The following is an 18,425-nucleotide window of genomic DNA, read 5'->3' on the forward strand; positions in this document are numbered from 1 at the left end:
AGGTCGGTTAGTGACTTGGCATGTGTGAAGATGGGGATGTGGATTCATTGGCACTGGTAGCCCTCAAAGACTTGAATAAATGATGATTCCATGTAGAAGCACAAGCAGTGAGGGTTGGCAGTTTCTTCAATTGTCAAATGTAACAGACAAGCTTTGCTAGATATGAACTTATACAATTTCAATGGATAACAACTGATGCCTGTTTATGCTATCCTTTTTTACTCAGTTATTATTGGCTAACTCAGCCTGGATGAGGGTTTGGACCAGGACTTTTATCGATCCTTACTGTTTTGTGCTATACTGAATGATGCTCTCACTGTTATTGGCTGAGGTATTGAAGAAAATGAAAATTACTTTAAAATGTCTTTTCAAATTGCAATCATCACTAAATTTTCTTGAAGAAATCAATTGTAAATTTGTGGAACTGTCGATTATTTTCCAAGAAAGCATTGAAAGCTTTTACCTTAAAGGACATCATAGAAATCCAATGAGTGCAAGTTTCAGAAAATTAACCCCAGTGTATTTAGCAGTTGTTAATTATTTTACTAATATGTAAATTTTTGGCTGAGACTATTATTTGCAAGTAAATCTAAATTATTGCATCGTGATTTATTAAAACTTTTATCTTTACAGTGAATTGTCAATATCACCCTATGTAATTACTTATTTGCTTAAGTGAGACAATGTGAAGAAAAAGATTATGCAGTAATTTTGTTTGCTTGTTGTCTTTAATGTGCTTTATAATTTTTTTTCCATATCTTCTATCCTTTTATCTCGTTGTGTCTGTAGATGGAGTTGATGCACCATGATATTTATATCTGTCATTGTACCACTTATGCCTTTATGTGGCACTGTGGCATGTATGTTCTATGACAAGCATGTCATGGCCAAATTTTGTGTTGGAAGGTTTGCCATTATTAAAGTGTAAATTAGAAATGGATGGTGACAACATATGCTCACTTTAACACAGAAATCCTGAAGTTGCTATTCAGGATGATGTGCCCACCAAGAAGCTGTACAATAATGGCATCTTGTTGAAAGACACCGATTCGGTCCTTGCCTGATATAAACACAGTAAGTGTGAAACTGCAGGTTTGGTATTGCAGTGACCTTTGGATGTGATAAACTTAATTTATTGCCAAGTAACTTCTGTGATACTGAAAATTAACATTTCCATCGGTTAACTCTTATCCCTTTAGATTTTAATTGTTGTTGGGATTTTTAAAAATATAACCTTCTGTACTACAATATTACAGTATTACAATACAGAAGGCCATTTGGCCATGAGTCTATGCGGGCTCCCAGCGAAATAGTTCCATCAGTCCCAATTCCCTGTAGCCCTGCAACTTATTCTCTGTCACATGCCCATCAACTCCCCTTTAATTAGTTTGCCTCTTACCTAGAGGTAATTTACTGTACCCAATCAATCTAGCACCACCTCCTTGGGACTTGGAAAGAAACCGGAGTACCTGATGGGATCCCACATGGTTGCAAGGAGAAATTGCAAACTCCACACAGCACCAAGGTCAGGATCAAACTCCAGTCCATAGAGCTGTGAGGCAGCAGCACCAACTGCTAGTCTGCCAAGCTGGCCATCCATTTCTCTCAAATGAACCTTTGTTTATTTCACATTCTGTACTTCATTTGACATTAAATATTTTGATTGACACTTCCAGTTTGAGATTCTGACCCAGTGTCCAGATTCTCCAATCCGATTGGTTAAGTTCCTTGAACTTAACCCTTACACATGAGCCCTATATCCTCTGCAGTGCTATGCATTATGATAGCTGACATGATCTCATAGTGTAAAAATCCAACGGCTTCCATCTCCTACTAACAGAAAAGCCATGATGCAGACCAAGCATTATCTTTATTATGCATATAAAATCAGTGGTATGTTGTGTTCAGAAAAGGCTTAATTGTACATTGGCCTCAAACAACATTCAGCAGGTAAGTAGAGCACCCCACTACTTGGAGTCCTTCCAGATGTGCTAACCAATAAGTCTCAGTGACCCATACTTCACAGAGCCTAGAAAACCTAAATGCAGATGAGGAAGACTGGCACTTCCCTCTTTGAAGTGATTTAATAGCACACTTGAAACTTTTTCTCATGAGGAATGTGCACTGCAGGCACTACGGTAGTGTAGCGGTTAGTGTAACGCTATTACAGCACCAGTGACCTGGGTTCAATTCCAGCCACTGTCTGTAAGGAGTCTGTACGTTCTCCCCGTATCTGCGTGGGTTTCCTCCGAGTGCTCCAGTTTCCTCCCACATTCCAAAGACGTGCAGGTTAGGAAGTTGTGGGTATGCTATGTTGGTGCTGGAAGCGTGACACTTGCGGGCTGCCCCCAGAACACGCTATGCAAAAAAGATGCATTTCACTGTGTTTTGATGTACATGTGACTAATAAATATATATGTAAAAAGATGTATCTTAATGTATAAGGCTGAATTGTATGCATCAGTGCAGTATTGCAGTTGTGCTGTCCTATCAGAGATGCTCTTTTTTTTACAGCAACTTTTGTGTTAGATTAGTGGAAATGGGTCTTCAATAGTGTGCACTTGGCAGACCATATAACTGTATGACTCCACAATTTAAGGAAATAAACAACAAAAGTAACAGGAATACTCAGCAAGTCAGGCAGTATCTGTGTTCTTCCTTGCGAAGTTTTCAAAAATAAAAATAAAATACAGCAGCTGCTTGAATTCTGAAAATAAAGTCAAAAAAGCTGCAAAAATATTCAGTGGGTCAGGAAGTAGTTAATATTTCAGTTTGGTGGCCATTCATCAGCACTGGGAAATGTTGACGAAAACCACTTATAAGTTGCAAGAAAAAAGGGGGGGGAAGGGAAGAGAGAGGCCACAGGAAATTGACAAAATAGATGGTAAGAACCCAGGAAGATGTTTGGTTTCCTCAATGTGGAGTTGACTGCATTGTGAGCACCAACTGCAATATACTAAATTAAAAGAAGTACAACTGAATTGCTGCTTCATTTGGAAAATTTCTTTGGGGTGCTGGACCGCATGATGGGAAGAGATGAAAGGATCAGCTGGTAGGCAGATGGGGTAACCACTTTGCAGAACACCTTTGTTTGGTGCACAAATGTGAATCCAAGTACCAGTTGCCTGTCTCTTTAACTTTGTATCCCATTCCCTCTCTGACTCTGGCCTCCTGAACTTTTCCAAGAAAGCTGAATGCAAGTTCAATGACAGCATCCTGTTTACCAACAAGGGTCGATGCCGACTTCAACAATTCCAAATAATCAGCCATTCTAGCAGTGTTTTTCATTTCCAGCAATCCCAGTGTGTTCCTCTCCTGTAATTTCACATTCCATTCTCCATAAAATTGACAATTCCCCAGGCACACAGTTAATTATTCATCGTTTTTTACCATTTCCCTCAGCTGGCTCCATCACCAATTTGGTCATGGTCTCCTGCCCTATTATAGAGGAGACCATGCCCTATCCCCTTAAAATTTATTTCATTTCTAACTCTCAGTTCTGATGAAAGGTCATCCACTTTATATATTAAGATGACTAAACAGATTGCAAATGCTGGAATCTGGAACAAAAAATCAGAACGCTGGAAGAAGTCAGCAGGTCAAGCAGCACCTGTGGAGGACTGATGCTGGGTTTTGACCTTTTGCCTCCATAGATGGTGCTTGATCCACAGAGTTCTTCCAACCTTAAATGTTAACTCTCTGCCTCCAGAAATGCTGCAGAACTTGCTTGAGTACCTTATCTGTTATTACAAATAAACAGATGATCAAGTCATTATCATTGTTTTTAGGATCTTTTGTTTTCCACAAATTGACTACCACATTTCCCCAATTACAGCAGTGACCTTACCTTGAAAGAACGTCATTGGTTGTAGAGTATTCAGAGGTCAAGAAAGCTACTATATTTTATTATACACGTTCTTTCTTACACAAATATAGTTCAAAGTGCACAGATAACATTTGAAATCCTGCAAACTTGTCATGTTAGACTTTGGTTACTGATCGCAGCTTGGCTAATGAGAACTAATTGTACATTGAACTGAAATGTCAGCATTTGATAAAGTACAGTAAGATATGAATAGGTACTGACAAGTAGCTTCACACATTCTCTTTCTGCTCTGCTGAGATTTGCTATGTTTGTATAACTGAATTTACTTCATATTGAAAGGTAAGTTCTCATACATTTGTATGATTCCTATTAGTATCTAGTTTGTTAGCACTAAGATTGGAGGACCAGTTTAAAAGAGTAGGATTTTAAAGTAATTTGCAGTCTGCTTAATACTGTAGATAACTAAACTGTATATGGTAGATATTTAGGCTCAAGATGCCTACAAAAATATGATCTATAAGAGTATTTGTATCTGAATGGTTAAATTCACACTGCTTTATAATTTTAACTGAAACCAATCAATTAGTTGATTAGTGTACCAGTTGATACCTTAGAATAAATGAGTTAATAGTTATTCATAGTTTAATTGTTTTTACTTTTTGCATATTTCCATTAAATGAATAGATTAGTTCACTGTAATGATTTCTCTATATTCACTGCTAATTTCTCTATTACCAGCCAATAGCTTGGACACAGTCTCAGAGTGAGATATCAAATGGTTCTTATCTTCCCAAAGTTGATGTGGTGATCCATGAAACATTTTACATAGGAACTCTTGCCAGAACAAAAGAAACTCATCAGAATTGTAGCAATTAATCTGGACTGACAACTGGCTTCTGGAATCCGTTTGTAACCATCTGGTGGTGAGGCCAAAGCTGTTACCTTTATGTTGCCAGCCAGTCTGCTGCAATTTAAAGTGAGTTTGTAATGTGGGGCAAAAAAGTAGTATGGATAGGAAATTGTGTAATCCATATTTTTGACACAAGATTTATGTAATTTTTTGTAGTTTAATTTTTTTGAAGAATTCAAGCACAACATTAGTAATGAATTTGAGGAGCCTTTTCACCACTATCCTTCTGATGTTGCTGAAGTGTACCACTTTGATAAGCACTGAACTGTCAGTGGAACTGAGGAATGTACATCATCTAACTTCAGAAGATTATGCTCATATCATCAATTTGAGACAGCAAGGCAGTAAGTTTGAATTAGCTTCTGTTTGAATATTGTGTATGTCCTTGTAAGATAATTATAGTTGTGACAATAGTTATACTGATCAATATATCCCCTTTTGCATTCTTACCATCGTAAAATATGATTTAACAACAAAATACTGCTATTGCAATATAAGGCTTTGTATTAGTGTTATACTAACACAAAATAAGCCACAGAAATTGGCTACTGGGTAAAAATTAAAGGCTGATTTTATATGCATTACATGTCTATTTGTTTCACAAACTTGACAATTTTTCTTTTCTTCCAATGAATTTTTGCTAGATGAAAAATGGAAAATTCCTAAACTGTTGTATTAATCATCTTGTGTTGTGCAGGTTTTCTGAGTGACTGTTATGAGATTTTTCAGCAGTCGGAAGGCAAGGCTCAAGATGGTCTGTACGTCATTCAGTTAATGAAGGATCTTATAGTTGTTTACTGTGACATGCAGAGTGCAGATGGTGGGTGGACAGTAATCCAGCACATCACTGTTAATAGCTCCTTGGACTTTGACAGAACATGGCAGGACTACAAGCAAGGATTTGGCTTTGTTAATGGTGATCACTGGCTGGGCAATGAGTTCATGCATAGAATCACTAGTAAGTCAAATGAATATAAGCTGGGAATAAAATTAATCAACGTGAATGGAGATGTGAAGTGGGGAGAATATGACCCATTTCTCATTGAAGATGAAGAATCCAAATATAAAATCAGGCTTGGTCTTTATCATGGATCTGCAACTGATGCTTTGACACAAGATACAGAAGCTTATGTTCATGACAACCAAAAATTCACCACAAAGGATAGTGATAATGACAACTATTATCGGAACTGTGCCAAACTGGAACTCAATGGGATCCCAGGTGGAGGATGGTGGTATAATGCCTGTGCTGGAGCCAATCTGAACAGAAAAAATGTTGTTTACTGGCAGAATGATTGCAATAAAGATAACCTGTGCAAGTATGCATGGATGATGGTAAAACCTAGTAGCAAGATAGCCAAATGCAGCAACAGCCCACGTGATGAGCTATAATCATGGCGCAAAAAAATAACTGAAAATGAATCTGATACTTAATTGTAAGCTTAACAATTTCTTTAAATAATTTTTGCACTTAAGCACATTCTGGACTTATTTACCAGAAAGAATGGTAAGAGGAACACATGTGATTAATTGAACAAATTAGTTATTTGTTATACCACATTGTACAGCTTGCATGAGCAAATTTTTATGTGGAAAACTTGTTAAATACTCCGACATGATTAATATTGGGTGTCTCAGTTGTTTTGGAATGTGGTTATTTCTCTTTGGGATGTGAGCTCAAATTTCTTCAGATGGATGAATGAAATTCTCTGCATGATTTATGCAGTGCTTGAAATTAAATTAAATGCTGTAATATTCAAAGTTGCCATAAGGCCATCATACGTCCAATATTGAAATATCTGGAAAAATCTTTTCGGACTAGCTTTGGCTGAGAGCATAATGTTGAATAAATAAACCTTACCTGCAGATTAACAGAGTATGCAATATTGATGCTGGGTTTAAAGAGAATATATCTCTTGTCAGCACAAACAAAAGTTGTGAGACCAAACTGAAAAATCTGATTTAAGAACCCCACTGACAATGTGAGGTATGGATAAAGCAAATTAAAATAAATAAGTTTCAAGATGGTCTATGTACGATTACAAGGATCCTTTGTCCTCTTTGTACAAATTAATTCTCCTTAAATCTATAACCTGACCTATTAATTTAAATATTTCCAGAGGCAAGTATTCTTTTATTCAATATTGATGTTACTTTAAAATTAAAAATCTAATTGTATATTTTTCTTCCAAAAAATCCTTTTGTTATAATAAATGTGTGTGTGGTGATTTGGTGAAAGAGTATTACACCCTCTGTTTCATTGGCTCTGGTTCTGTTGTTAAAATACCAACAGTTCTGAATGGAACTGCCATCATTTGCCTGTCTAAATGCCAGTCAGTGCAAGACTTCTATGCATGCATTGTCAAACCTTTCAACATGTTCTGCCTCTGGACTCCAGGTTAGCCCCAGCACTCATTAATGTCAGTGACAATTGGAAGACTGCATGGAAAAATGATAAAAAGGTAGGTTCCTTTTATTTAAGTATTTGTGGTTTGTTCAATATTTTTAATTATTTAAAACACTTTAATTATGTTGGTTGGTTTTAGTTCAAATATACTATGTATATAATTACTTATATTGAATCTTTAATCCATTTTAATAGTTTTGAAATGTTTATCATGGATGTGGAGGACCTCCCAGGACAACTCAAGTTTTGCATCTAATTTTCTTACAGTGGATGCGATACCATTAGTTTTATTAAGTTCCCAAGCTATTCAAAAGAATAAAATAGGTGGGATTCAGCTCCTAATTTTTATTAACATCTTTCTTGGGAGTGGTTGAAGATGTGAGACCCAACTGTGATAGCTCCAGTGACTATTTAACTGCAGCACTGCCTGGTGCAGGAGCTGGGCTGTTTGGGCAAAAGACATTCTGAATCTTTATCCTAGTGTGTTGTTACCACTGAAAGAAAAAGAAACTTATAGAATTGTTCTTTTTTCCCCCAAATTTAAATGAAAAATAAATCCATGAATCTTGAAAATGGGTCTATTTGTAGGTTGTGGACATATGGCTGTGAATTAGGAGAATGTTAAATTTGACTTTATTGACAATAAGTGTGAAACATTTGTGATAAAATATTAACTTGAAACAATACAATAATTGTACATTTATAAACCTGCACATCTGCAATACCTACATCTTTGTAACAAAGGCTTTTCATTCAGTTTGTCAAATAAATATAACATTAATAGATATAAATTATGAATCAGGTGTTTAGAAGTTCAGCAATCTTCATACAAGACTTAAGCGACCATGTCAATAGCATGTAAGCAGACCACAGTCAACAAATGTACTCACGGAGCCTTTTAAGACATGACAGAGAAAGGATTGTTTAAATTAGAAAAGTACAGATTTACCACTGATGCCACTGCTACTGATCAGATAAGTCACAAGAACCCTAGATCTGATTACTTTTTACGTACGTGCATACCATACCTCTTAATTATCAAAATCATTAGATTTTGCATTGGACAACTTTTCTGTAATTTCAGAAAACAGTTCTGGACTCTAACATCAAGAGAGTATGGCCAAGTAAAGCTTTTTGCATTGCAAGAAATGTGAATGAATGTCAAAACTTTATACAGTTCATTATAATTGATAAAATACTTTTGAGGTTAATAACATCTCCAAAAGCAATTGTATTTTAACAAAGGTAACAAAAAGCATTCAAACATTCAGTACTTAACAAAGGTTTTGATGGTAACAACATTGTTTTGAGCAAAAGAACAATCAAAATAAAAAAAGTTCTCTGCATTTAATTTTCATCTTGATTTGGAAAAAGACATTTTCACAAAATTACAAGCAGGATGGTTAGTCAGTGTCTGAACATACTTTTGGCACATTTCCATTTTGATCACTATTGAATGAGTTGATTTGTGCTCAAGGAAGTGGAAAATGGAACATATTGTACTTTAAGATCTAATCTTAATCTATATGACACGACATATATAGACCAGATTTAAAATATAAAATGTTCATGCATCTCAACAACCCTGGCACGGGAAACCATTCTATTAGTGTCAATGCAATCTTTTACATATTCCATACCATCTGACCTTGTATCTTCCTAGAGGGATGGTGCCAATTAGTATAATCCAGAAAATTGTAAAAGTATTTTGTGCTGTAAACTCAAATTTGGGCAGGAATGGAAATTTGATTATCAATAATACACTGTGTATTTAGCTAGCACTTTTAAGGTAATTTTGTTCCTCATGGAACAAGTGGCACAGGGTGCCGCAGCCTCGCTGCTCCAGTGGCTCAGGCTCAGTCCTGATGTTCTCCTTCTGATTACCTTTGTATCCTCCGGGTACTCCAGTTGGTAGGTTCAATTGAAAACTGTAAATTGCCCCTAGTGGTAGAATCTGGAGGGACTTGATGGGAATGTGGGAGAATAAAATGGGATCGGTGTAGGGTCGGTGCGGACACGATGGGCTGTTTCCGTGCTGTGTCACTCTGCGGTCTCACTTTACCAAATATGTAACAGTTTGACCCGGAGGCGCAGCAACTGTAGCCCCAGTATGAGATACTTGTGTGTTTTATACACACACCCCTCCCCCTACCCCCACCACCTCTCAAGGAATTTGAAGGAGTTGAAGTGTCTCTCAAGGAATTTGAAAAAAGATGTGGCCAGATACAAAGTAAGTTAGTTTACTTCACAGCGAGCGAACACAGAGACGATAATGTGGAGTTCAACAGGTGTAATCAATATTACGTTGTCTTTGGATTATACAACAAAGGGGTTGACTATGCTTCTCTATTAGCGGATTCCTTGATTTTGCCACAAAAGCCCAGATTTTGCAGGTGAATGCACCAAATTGCCGCCAAACTGCGGTTACTCTCAGCATTTCCATGCGAACTCCTCCGTGCCAGCCTGACACTGCCTCCAGCCGGGGGGGAGGGGGAGGGGGGTGGTCAGCGCCAATCTTGCGCCGTTATATCTGGTGCACGGTCCGCCAGCCCAGTCACTTGAATGGGGATTGTAAAGTTGCAAGGATAATAAAAGGTAGAGGGAGTTAAGTTAGGTTTTTGTTTGTAATTTGTGTGCTATACTTGGTGTTTTCATTTTCGTAAACATGTTTTAAGTGAGCTATTTAAAAAAAACTTTTGGTAAAGTTTCAAGGCGTTTCGATGTTTCTGAATGCAACCGGCGACCACCCTACCAATCCCGGGACCCTATCACCTGGGTTCGCTGCTGTGGGTTTATTGGAAATTCTTTGCCCTTTCTGCAAAGGCTAACCCCACACCCACACAGGAAAGCATTTGCTAGCGTTGTGCCCACTTAATGGAGCTTTCCAGGTGGGTTTCCCAATTTTCCACTGGGGGTGGTGGTGATGGTGGTGGAGGGGTGGGGGGGGGGGGGTAGTGTTTAACGGACCCAAATTCGACCTTTCCATTTCTAGGCCGCGGGATCTGTCACAGGGCATTAAAACCACAACACTGCAGGGAGGGAAAATCCACCCAGGGTTTTATTTCCTGATCATCATCCAGTAACTCTGTCGGAGAGAGCCCACGTTTGCACACGTGGTGAGATGATTTGAACTGGCCTTGGGTTCTCGCATCTTTCCCCTCCAGTGTTTCAATGGCCTGCTGACATTCGGTCACATTTGCAGTTGAAGGATGTTGGGTGCCTATGAAGCCACACCTGTCAGTAGGTACTGTTTTTAAGGAGGGAAGGAAGGAAAGAGCAGCAAATAAGTTGCCAAAACAGGCAGACATCCCGGTATAAATGAAACAATACTTTCTCTGCATAAGGTATGCACCTCGGTGTTATTTGATTTATAGTTCAGAATTTTAAGCACTGTGACTTGGGGTTAGTGTAATAATCTTTTTGAATAGTAAAGCGTTTGTCATTGTGACAAGGAAAGTTAAGATGAGAATTTAAGGAGGTCCCGGTCACCTGGGTCATGTGATTGTCTCCACAAAAAATTCCAGGCAGGTTCTTGGGCTTCATTGGAAGTGGTTACAGTTGGTGTTCGTTCAGTTCCGTTTCTATAAACTCAAGGAAGTTGTTCTGTCGAGGCTGTTGTTTCAATTCCGATATTTTGCGAAGAAACAATTATTGAATGATAGTCAATGGTCAGATCTGGAGCATCGAAGGAAGAAAGTAACATCCACTTTACTCTCACATTTTAAAGATGTAACTTGCTGCCACCCAGATAATTCACTTCCGCTTCCACTGAAATAATAACAGCATCTTGAAAGTCGTACGGAAGGTTTTGTTACACAGAGCGTAGCACATGGGGTTGACTGTGCTGTTAACATAACACAGCCAGTATCCCAGATGCCACAATGACGTTGGGATACAGTATGAACAGAACGTTGAGACTAACACCATAATATTGTACGGTGTCCATGTGATAATGAAAGCCAGTAGAATGGCACTAAGTGTCTGTGCTGCCTTTTTTTCTTTAATCAAAACCAACCGTTTTCTCTTGGTGATCTGCAATTTAAGATTTTGATCCATGTTTCTCATGTATGGAACTTCTGGCTCGGTGGATTGGCGGGGTGTTACTTTTATTTCTGTGCAACCATTACTTGTGTCTGAGGTTGATGAAGAGCTGCCATTTTTGACGGCTACTTTATTACCTTTGTAAGAGATGTGCTTTTTATCCTTCTGTTTTTTCACGGGGGTCACCAAATAGTTTTGATTTTCATAATTATTTATTGCAGGAGGCTCTTCCAAGGACACATTTGTGTCATCCTCCCCGGGGTATTCAGAGTTCTGATTCTGCCCTTGAGACACCGAAGAGGCAGATCTAGGAGTGAGCCTTTCATCTTCTTCCGACATGGGGTAGTTTTCGAAAGAATCTATGTTGTCACGTTTTAACCATTCATCTGTGGCGTTCTGTGTGTGTGTGGATCTTAGAGTTACCGTCGTGCTTCTATTTGAAGACCATGATACTTGGGATCTTTCCCTGCGTGAGAGCTTGTGGCCGACACATCCAAAGCAGGATGTTAGCAGAGTCCTTTTGGAGACAACAACTTCGTCTTCAGAGGCGAGATTTGTTGCTTGCAGTTCCGCCAGATCCTTAGTCCGTCTCTCAGTCTCTTTATAGATGCGACAGTACAATATTGTCATGACTGACACAGGGATGTAGAAAGCAGCTATTGCCGTACCAAAGGTAATAGCAGGTACAGACAAAAATTGTATCTGACATTCATTTGAAGGAACTGTTCTTTTTCCAACCAGGTATTGCCAGCATAAAATTGCAGGGGCCCACAATATAAAGGATATCAACCATGCAAGCCCAATCATGATACCAGCCCTTTTGGGAGTACGTTTAGCCCTGTAGGTTAAAGGCCGTGTGATTGAGAAATACCTGTCGAAGCTTATAAGGAGCAAATTCATGACTGAGGCATTACTGGCCACGTAATCCAGTGCGAGCCATAAATCACACGTCAAATTTCCCAGTGACCAGGAACCTATCAGTATATAAGAAGCATAGAGATTCATTGAAAACACTCCAATTATAAGATCAGCACAGGCCAGACTTAACAGGAAATAATTATTCACCGTCTTTAGCTGGCTGTTCACTTTGAATGACACAATGACTAAAATATTACCTATTATTGTTATAAAGCTTACAATAGCAGTAATAGTGGAAATTGTTACTATTTTCAAAAGGCCCTGTCCTTCCTCTTGATTGGAGCTGTTACCAGTCATAGATCCATTCCTGAAGAGATCTGATCCCATGATTTCTGGAACTGGAGCAATACCTAGAATAAGCAAGGAACAATGGGTGTTTTTTCTGATGACGTGAACCAGGGATGATGCTAGAGTAGTTGCTTCTCCAGGTATCCTTTCTCCTTGCTTCTCTGGTTCTTCTGAAGAAGAAAACATGCAGTTACTAATTATATCTCATTAAGTAACTTGCTTCTTGACCTCCTGTAATCAGTACTAAATTCACCTGATTTAATCATTCTGAATGACTTGGCTGATTGAAGAACAACAACCGGAGTAACTTGCACAATTTCAAGTACACTTCAATTTCAATCTTCTGATTGCACCTAAAATGAAAACTCTAGTTCCTTTTCTTTAAGTAGTCCTAGTAAGACCAGCACTAATTCAAAGCCTTGGTATTTTACCACAGAATGAATGTAATAATGATGAAGTAAAATACAGTGCAGCTCCATATTAAAAACAATTACTTGGAGTAGAACTCATCTCTGAAATATTACGTTGTCATAGAAGTAACATGAATAAGTAATAACAAAGTTCTTCCTGTGAACAGAAAGTGGTCTGTACCCATTAGGTGATCATATTAAAGCAAGCTTTATGAACTTGAATTTCCGCTGAAGACATAATCAAGAAATTGAATTCAAATGTATTCAGAATTGTGGTAGTAAGGTTACAGTGAGTCCTCCCCCAAGATTATTGTGTGCAATTCTGGTTGCTTTATCTAAAGCAGGATATATTTGTTGTAGGGGGAGTGCAGCAAAGATTCACCAGACAGGTTGATGGGATGGCAGCTTAGTCACATGAGAAGAGACTGAGTAAGCTGTGAAGTGACCTCACTGAAACATTCATAATTCTTCGCGGGCTCAGAAAGCAAGGAGGACGTTTTCCCTATCTGAATGGTCTAGGACAACAGGGCACAGTCTCAAAATAAGGGGTACACCATTTATTACTGAAATAAGGAGACATTTCTTCATACAGAGGGTGGTGAATCTTTGGAATCTCTGACTTGGAGAGCTGTGGATTAACTGTGTTTGAAACAAAGATCAATAGATTTCTGGATACTGGTGGAATGAAGGGACTAAGGAGTAGATTGAAGAAGTTGAATGGCCTATTCCTCCTAATTCTTGTGTTCATTAAACAAATGTAAGTGGATAGTGTATTGGATTGTAACTGTTTCTTTAGTTTTCTTTTAGTTATTTTGTGTTCTTTGATCGATTTTATGAGTGGTATATCGGCGTGGATCTATGGTTGGGTTTGTCATCAAAAATGGGAATTTTTAGCGTATCCAGTTTTCTAGCTGAAGGTTCCATGATGTAACATTTTAAAAATGACTTTATAAATCTGAACGTTTTCAAGTGTCATTGGTCAGTCCTATTCCATTACGTAGTAAGTTAGTCTTTTTATATATAACAAAGCTTTTAAAATTTATCTATTCATACATGCATGCCTAAGAAAATGAGCACAATTTGCAGTGCTTCCCTAAACTGGTGCAGCCATCAAGAACTTATAACATTGACATGGGAATGTTGCCAGATTTGTAAGTAGGGCTTGATCCAATCTTTTGTTTTGCTCAAGCAAGTTCCAGTTATGTTAAAAGTGTAAATGAGTGAATACTAGCTCAAGTTGCTTAGAAACTCCCCTGTTGGCTGCAGTATTTAAATTGCCCCTACTTGCAATATAGCGATGAAACAAGAGGGTCTCAATTTTCGTGCCTAGACCTGGATCCAGTGCAAGGTTGCTGGTGATGGTGGAAGGCGGAAGGTTGCAAACATGAGCGTGGGCTCCCAATATTTATCAAAAGTGGACACAAATACCAAATTCAGAAGAATTTCATGAGAATGCAGAATTTGCCACCAGAGGAAATGGTAATAGAATGGGTACATTTAAGAGAAGGCTGGACAAGCACATGGAGGAGTTTGAGTGGGGTATTAATGTTGGTATTGACTGGTTAGGCCAAATAGCCTGTATCTGTGCCATGTATCCTGTGTACATATTTGCCCAATGAAGCTAAATATGCTCCCTCCAAGAGGCAGCATACTTGAATTCCTCTGTAGGCCTCAGCAACAGATCATACTAAGGTTGGACAATATTCCAGTTCTACTTTTGTAATCTGTATAAACTAGGGAGGAAATAGTCAGGATTCCCCTTCCTTAGTGTCATCCAGTTTCTTATTCTTGGTGGAAAATGTGTGTATTTGGTCATTGGATTGGACAGGAAATCAGGCTTGACAGTGGTGGTGTCTGACATATTCTTGGCTTATGAGAATCAATGCCTTAAAGAAGTAAAAAGACTTGGAGATTAGGGATCGATATTGAATGTACAATGTGGTGTTTTGTTGAGAAGAGTATTTTTGCAGAAACATAAGTGTATGAAAAACTTAAATTTTAGTTTTCAAATTTCTCCCTTTTTTCCCTGGAAAACAGTTGGGGACCGCTGAGTAGGTAGGTTCCTGCACTTTCCAGGACTCCGACACGTGGCCATTCTTATGAGCCAGAACCCCCAAATGTGACCTTGTACCTTCCAGTAGAGGTCACTGAAGAGTATTCAGAAAGTTATTTCATTGAGTATCACACTTATTTCACACATTTTAAGTCATTTCACACAATGAAGCCTTGCACAAGCATTGCATTTGAGTCCCTTGGTGATAGTTAAATATTGCTTGGGTGTGCACAGGAATTTATATTTCACAGCTTTTAGAGTGGCATTTTAAACCTTTATTTTACACATCAATACATATGTGCATGTTCTTAATGATTATTATGGGTGTTTTGGGGGAGTGGGGGGTCTCCTACTAATCCACCCCTGTCCACCCCACTAGTGCCATATCACACATTGTAGTTATCCACAGATGAATGAGACATCAAATAATAATGTTAAGTAGATCAAATGTTCAGTAAAGGTAGGTACGGTGTCTTGTGTCTTTAAACGACTGAGTAGATGCTGAATCCAAATTTAAATATCTAAATGCTTTATCATGAAGATTTACAGTACAGAAGGAGGCTATTTGACATATCATGCCACAGTGGCCTAAGGAAACCTATTTCGATAAGCCCACTTCCTAGGTCTTGATCTGTAGTCCTGTAAGTTACTGTGCTTCAAGTACTCCTCTAGATCTCCTTAAATGTATTCAGTGTTTCTCCTTCCACCACCTTTTCAAGCAGTGACTTCCAGACCAAAAATTTCCCTAACTCCTTGTTCATCCTTTTATCAAATACTTCAGATCAATGTCTCATTGTGATTGTTCTCTTGATTGAAATAGTGGCTTCCTGTTCACTCTGTTTGGGCCTTCATGGAGTTTCTGCAACTTGATTAAATCTTTGTTCACCTTCCTATATTCTGGAGAAAATAATCTAAATGTCACCTCAAAGCGAATCATTTTCAGCTCTAACAACATTTACAAATCTTCTCGAGTGCTATCAGATCCTTACATATTGGACTCTTTAGGTCACCAGAATGGATTATAGAATCTACAATTATATTTGCTAGAATATAGAAGATGAACAGGTGATGTGATAGGTTACTAAGGGGATCTGATGGGGTGACTTGGACTTGTGGTAATGTGTGGAAGTTGGGGTCAGGTCTTTCAGAAGTGAAGTTAGCAGGAAATTTCAACATGTAGACATGTAGAGCTGGTAGAAACTTAGGGCTCTCTTCCGCAGATGGGAATTGATGCTTGGTTAATTGTTAGTTTAAATCTGCTCACCAAAGATATTAAGGATAAGCGGAAAAGGCAGGTATATGTAATCACAGCTATGATCACAGCTCATTATCCATTTAATTGGGGGAACAAGGAAACAACAAGGAACAGTACAGCACAGGAACAGGCCCTTCGGCCCACCATGTCTGTGTCAACCATGATGCCAAATTCAACTAATCGCATCTGCCTGCTCATAGTCCATATCCTTGTATTCCCTGGTTGTTCATGTGTCCGCCTAAATACCTCTTAATCATTGCTATCTATCTGCTTTTATCAGATTGCCCCTCAGCCTCTGATGCTCCAGAGAAAACAATCCGAGTTAGTCCAACCTCTCCTTATACCTAATACTCTCTAATCCAGGCAACATCCTGGTGAACCTCTTCTGCACCCTCTCCAAACCCTTCACATCCTTTCTATAGCACACAGTACTCCAAACATGGCCTAACCAAAGTCTTACAGCTGCAACATGACTTCCCAACTTTTATACTCGATGCCCCGACGAATGAGGCAAGCATGCTGTACACCTTCTTTACCACCCTAAACACTTGTGTTGCTACTTTCAGGGAGCTATGGACTCGCACCCCAAGATTCCTCTATCCATTTATGCTTCTTAGGGTCCTGTAAATGGCAGGACCTTGAGATTTACTATATACTTTCCATTTGCATTTGAACTCACACTCGGCCAATTTCAGATGCTAAATAGCTTACTCCCTATGTAAAAGTTCTCAGAAGTAGATTTTGATCAAAAGTGTTTACTTAAAGATTGGTACGTTACAATTTATTTCCAGATATTTAATATATACAACGGAGAGCTCTAGTGGTGCAGGTGCATAGTTCCCTCAAAGTGGCGACACAGGTGGATGGGGTGGTGAAGGAGGCATTTGGCACACTTGCCTTCTTCAGTCAGGATACTGAGTATAGGAGTTGGGACATCATGATACAGCTGTACAAGATATTGGTATAGAGTAATACAGCATGGAAACAGGCCCTTTGGCCCAATTGGTCCATGATGACCAAGGTGCCCATCTAAGCTCGTCCCATTTGCCTGTGTTTGGCCCTTATCCCTCTAAACCTTTCCTATCCATGTACCTGCCCAAGTGTCTTTTAAATGTTGTTAATATACCTGCCTCAACCATGTTCCCTGTTTTGTGTTAATGGGACCTTCATACTTTTATCACTGTATTAATTCCTCTACCCATTATGATTGGTGTTAGCTCTGTCTTCATCTGTGTGGCTGTACTAGGCCTTCTGATGTTTGCTGGCTATGATCATCAGCTCTGTCTAGGTGCTGATTCTTGTTGAATTTGTGAACTGCTCCTCAATCTGACTCTATTTTTGTATCTATTTCTGGCTCCTGTAACGTTCAGATTGCCCCCTCACAGCCTGCACCACGGCTGCCTTCTTCCCAACTTAGCCTCCGTTTTCCTGCCTTTCGTGGCCTGCTCTCCTTCCCCCCCCCCGCCCCCCACGACTGTAACTCTCTCTGACTGCTTCCCCCCTCAACACCTGTGACTGACTCTCTCTGACTGCTCCCCTCTCAGCGCCTGTGACTGACTCTCTCTGACTGCTCCCCTCTCAGCGCCTGTGACTGACTCTCTCTGACTGCTCCCCTCTCAGCGCCTATGACTCTCTCTCTCACTGCTCCCCTCTCACTGCCTGGGACTTTCTCTCTCTCTCTGCTCCTCCTCTCACTGCCTGTAACTCTCTCTCTCTCTCTGCTCCCCTCACCACTTGTGACCCTCACCCCGTTTCTCTTCTCTCATTGCCTGCACCCCTCTATGTTGCACTCACTGTGACTCTTCCCCCCCCACCACTTTACTACCCGTAACTTTCTCTCTGCTTCGCTCACTGTTACTCTCTCCGTTTCCCACTCTCTGCTCTCCTGCCGTTGTTTCTCCTCTCTCGTTGCCTGTCTCTCTCTCTCTCTGGCCCTCTCCTTGGCCGTGACTTTCTCTCTGCTCGACTCACCGCCTGTCAGCCTTCACTCACCGCTTGCACCCTCTCCCCCTGCGGGTTTCGCCGCCCGGTTCGGCCATGGAGGAGGCGCCGGAGCGGACCCGGAGCCGAGGCCGCGGCCGCCGGGGAGGAGGGAGAGGCCGCGGCCGAGGATCGAGCCGCCCCGGGGACCGACAGCAGCGGCCAGTGGTGCCCGAGCAGGGGGCGCAGGGCCGCGGCTTCAGAGGATCACGGCCGCCCCGAGGATCACGGCCGCCCCGAGGCCGCGACCACCCCTCCTGGCCGCCGGAGCAGCAGGTAGGAGCGCCGGGCTCGGGGGTTGCAGCGGGGCTTCGGCTCATGTGCTCGGTCTCTCAGC

General features: G+C 40.0%; 3 protein-coding genes across 3 annotated transcripts in view; 2 read left to right on the forward strand and 1 right to left on the reverse strand.

Annotated features, from left to right (window-relative positions):
• The first annotated feature begins 4,929 nt into the window (after positions 1-4,929).
• Positions 4,930-6,182, forward strand: zgc:194887 (uncharacterized protein LOC571819 homolog). The gene is made up of 2 exons (XM_052014960.1): positions 4,930-5,080; positions 5,434-6,182. Exons 1-2 carry the CDS (start codon positions 4,930-4,932, stop codon positions 6,126-6,128), a joined length of 846 nt encoding a protein of 281 aa, XP_051870920.1. The 3' UTR covers positions 6,129-6,182.
• Positions 6,183-9,358: 3,176 nt separating this feature from the next.
• Positions 9,359-12,548, reverse strand: chrm5b (cholinergic receptor, muscarinic 5b). The gene has a single exon (XM_052018372.1). The coding sequence runs from the start codon at positions 12,427-12,429 to the stop codon at positions 10,897-10,899; it is 1,533 nt and encodes a 510-aa protein (XP_051874332.1). The 5' UTR covers positions 12,430-12,548; the 3' UTR covers positions 9,359-10,896.
• A 5,121-nt stretch (positions 12,549-17,669) lies between these two features.
• aven (apoptosis, caspase activation inhibitor) overlaps positions 17,670-18,425 on the forward strand; it is a 66,872-nt gene continuing 66,116 nt past the window's right edge. Inside the window, exon 1 of the mRNA XM_052021165.1 lies at positions 17,670-18,364. Within this exon, the coding sequence (XP_051877125.1) occupies positions 18,146-18,364 (219 nt within the window). The 5' untranslated portion in view covers positions 17,670-18,145. The remainder of the gene's footprint in view (positions 18,365-18,425) is intronic.

The sequence above is a fragment of the Pristis pectinata genome, chromosome 1 (assembly GCF_009764475.1).
Source record: "Pristis pectinata isolate sPriPec2 chromosome 1, sPriPec2.1.pri, whole genome shotgun sequence".
NCBI lineage: Eukaryota > Metazoa > Chordata > Chondrichthyes > Rhinopristiformes > Pristidae > Pristis > Pristis pectinata.

What these genes read in the sequence shown, in the direction of transcription:
- chrm5b (XM_052018372.1), bottom strand. Translation starts at nt 12,429, where the DNA reads ATGGGATCAGATCTCTTCAGGAATGGATCTATGACTGGTAACAGCTCC.
- zgc:194887 (XM_052014960.1), top strand. Translation starts at nt 4,930, where the DNA reads ATGAATTTGAGGAGCCTTTTCACCACTATCCTTCTGATGTTGCTGAAG. An exon ending in CAATTTGAGACAGCAAGGCA is followed by an intron (nt 5,081 to 5,433) that starts GTAAGTTTGAAT and finishes TGTGTTGTGCAG; the next exon opens with GTTTTCTGAGTGACTGTTAT.